Source organism: Pteropus alecto, unplaced genomic scaffold (genome assembly GCF_000325575.1).
Source record: "Pteropus alecto unplaced genomic scaffold, ASM32557v1 scaffold110, whole genome shotgun sequence".
NCBI lineage: Eukaryota > Metazoa > Chordata > Mammalia > Chiroptera > Pteropodidae > Pteropus > Pteropus alecto.
This window is the reverse complement of record NW_006431920.1, coordinates 10,369,610-10,372,498: the sequence shown is the minus strand read 5'-3', so window position 1 is coordinate 10,372,498 and position 2,889 is coordinate 10,369,610. Positions and strand designations below refer to the sequence as shown.

General features: G+C 55.4%; 1 protein-coding gene across 2 annotated transcripts in view; it reads left to right on the top strand.

The window, feature by feature from the left end:
• Positions 1–6: 6 nt before the first annotated feature.
• The window catches only part of WNT6 (Wnt family member 6), a 12,862-nt gene continuing 9,979 nt past the window's right edge, over positions 7–2,889 (top strand). The window contains exon 1 of one of the 2 annotated variants that reach the window (XM_006906710.3): positions 7–158. In XM_006906710.3, coding sequence (XP_006906772.1) covers positions 79–158 — 80 coding nt within the window. In that variant the 5' untranslated portion in view covers positions 7–78. The remainder of the gene's footprint in view (positions 159–2,889) is intronic. The other variant, XM_015585390.2, reaches the window with a different exon arrangement.

Below are 2,889 nucleotides of genomic sequence, written 5' to 3'. Positions count from 1 at the left end.
AGCCGGGGCCGCCGCGCGCACCAGCTGGCTCCGCAGCCTCGCCCCCTGCCCGCACTGGCTGGCGGTAGAGCGGTCACGATGCTGCCGCCTGTGCCCTCCCGCCTCGGGCTGCTGCTGCTGCTCCTTCTGTGTCCCGCGCACGTCGGCGGACTGTGGTGGTGAGTGCTGCACTGGGCGGTCCCGGCGAGGCTCCTGACGCTTGAGGGTGGGGACCTCGCGACTAGTAGCTCGGAACCACGGTCCCGCTGCCTCCGGGCTCTACCTGCGCGCTGGGGCGGTGCGGGGGAAGTGCGTAGCGCTCTCCTGCCGGCCTCCGCCAGGGGACTTCTGAACTGCGACTCAGGCGGCTCTAACCTACCCCCGCCCCCGCACATTCTATTGCATTTCCTCCTACACCCCACCTCCTTCCCAGGTTATGCGCTTAATCCAGGTCACCAAGGAATTGACGGGTGGGTAGGAAAGAACTGAGGAGACCGGGGAAAGATCTATCGTCAGAGATCCGAAGAAAAGGGTGTGTAAGGGGGGCTGTAGATTTAGGGGAAGGGAGCTGGATTTGAGGAGAAGGAACAAGGTGGGAAGCCACAGGCAGATAGGGTCGAAAGGCTGCCTCTTCCCCGCCTCGCTTTGGCCACCAATCCACTAGCTTCTCTCTGGGCTTCTTCAGAATGGGCGGAAGTGGTGGGAAAGGGATGAAAAGGGGAAACTGAGTCAGGACCTTGGCTTTCTCTATTTCTTCCTCCCCAAGCAAAGAAGAGGAGGAAAGACAAGAAAGGGACCCAGGCGCCTGGGCCTTCCAGATGTGAGGTCAAGGATAAAGTGAATGTGCAGCTCAGGAGGTGGTGGGAACCGGGGAGGGTACTGATAGAAGCGAGGGAGGCCTGGCCAGTTAAGGGATGAGCAGACAGCTAGGCAGCGAAGGTTGCAGGAACTTTGAGTTTGAGGGGCTGGGGCAGGGGCTTGGAAGGTGGGTGCCGAGTCGGGACCACTGGGTTATCTGGATCCCGCAGACTTTTTCCTTCCCAGTCTCCTGAGCTGCAAAGACCCGCCCGGAATAGCTCAGTGTTGAGGGAGGAGGGACTTGGACAATACCGCTGATGCAACGGCCAATCCTAAGAAGACAGGGTCTTGGCTATTTGCATGTCGCCATGTAATTGGCTGGATTCTTTACAGTCCACTCCTCCCCCACACCCGGATTTGGAAGGGAGGGTGGAGCAGGCAGATCTCTCTCTTCTAGGGAGATAGCAGGATGCCCACACAGAGAGCTGCTCGCCGAGATCCCTCCTCCGTGAAGAGGGGGAGACGTCCCTCGGAGGTGTCAGTGAGGGGGCAGATCGAAGACGACCCAGGTCTCGGCTAGGGAACCTGTGTCCTTTGATCCTGGGTTAGCATAATGCGGTAGCAGTTTTGAAATAAACCTAAGATCTAATCTCCGCCATTTGTTAAATCTGTGACCTTGGGCAAGTCACTTATCACTGCCTCCCGACGTCTCAACTGTAAAATAAGGAAACAATCCCCTTATCTGGCAGGCCTGCTAGGATTAGGTGGGATGATTTACAAAATGATCTGACACTGGGAAGTACTCCATAAATTTCAGTCTCCTTCTCTGCATCCCAGATTCTCCTGGCCAGAGACCTAGCTGCAAAGGGCATTCGTTTAAATTTAAAATCCAGGGTAAAGGGATCTTTCTCTTGCTCCGCAAACATACCTTTTCTAACTTTGCCCTTTCTCAAGGTTCAGGGACAGCGGTTTCTCCCTGATGTCTTGCCTTCCCTCTCTTCCCTCTCCATTTGTTCAAACTGTACTCATCCTTGCAATTAAAATAACACTTTCTTCGTGAAGCTGTCATTTTGTCTTCCCTCCCTTGTCTTCCCCGTGCTCCAAATGCACCCATGCATTGGGCAACTATGTCGGTTACTGCATTTCACTGACAACCATCTCCTCTTGGGTCTCTTCCCTACTCCTAGAAGGCGGAGCCTTGGTCTTAGGGACCCTGGAGGCTAAAGGTGCTGTTTTGTGGAGTGATGCTGAATTGGCTGATTCACCTTTCTAGAGTTTGTGCCTGTGGGGATTCTTTTGTTCAGGAAGGGCTGCTGGGTGAGAGCCAAAACCAGAGGGAGGGAGATCTGGTCCCTTGGAGACTGACCCTGAAGCTGGGAAGCAGAAAGTGGGGGAGGAGGTGAGGAGGGCAGGTGTGGGAGAACACAGAGGCCTTCATGGCCACAGCTGCAGGGCGAGCAGGGTGAAGAGTGAGGGGCTGGGGTGATAAGGTATCTGGAGACTGCCTCACTCAGATGCTTCTCAGAGAACCTACCTCTCCCTCCTGCCTTGGCCCCCTCACTCTCCTCTGTCTGTTTTCGATGCTTCATTCCTTTGGTCTGAGCCCAGATTTCCTTTCTCAGGATCTTTGACTCTGCTTGCTTACACTCCTGTCCTCACCACACCCCATCATTGCCCTTTAAGATAAGGTTTGGGCTAGTGGGCCAGACCCAGCATCCCGGGTGGCCTGAGGCTCCTGCCACTCTTTGTCTCACGCTCACCCTCCAACTTCACTTAGGCTAGGAGCTTTTTCAGACCAGGAACTTCCAAGCTGTTTCTTGATGTCTAGGAGCTGCTTGCTGTCCCTCTTCTCCCTCCTTTTCGGAGAATACTAGCTAGGTCAGGGCTCCAGTGATGGACGAGAAAGCAGCTGGACCCTCGGCAGCTCACTGCAGTCCACACTTACATTCTGGCAGTAGCCAGACTGGGAGCAGAGTGGCCACCAGGAACTCTGAGTGACAGGACTATCCTGTTTGAGAAAGGAGGGTCCTGGAGGTTCTGGCCCAGGAATAGGCTCAGAGACCTGGCTCCAGGTTCCAGAGGTTTCCCTTTCACTCCTTTCACCTTTCCCTC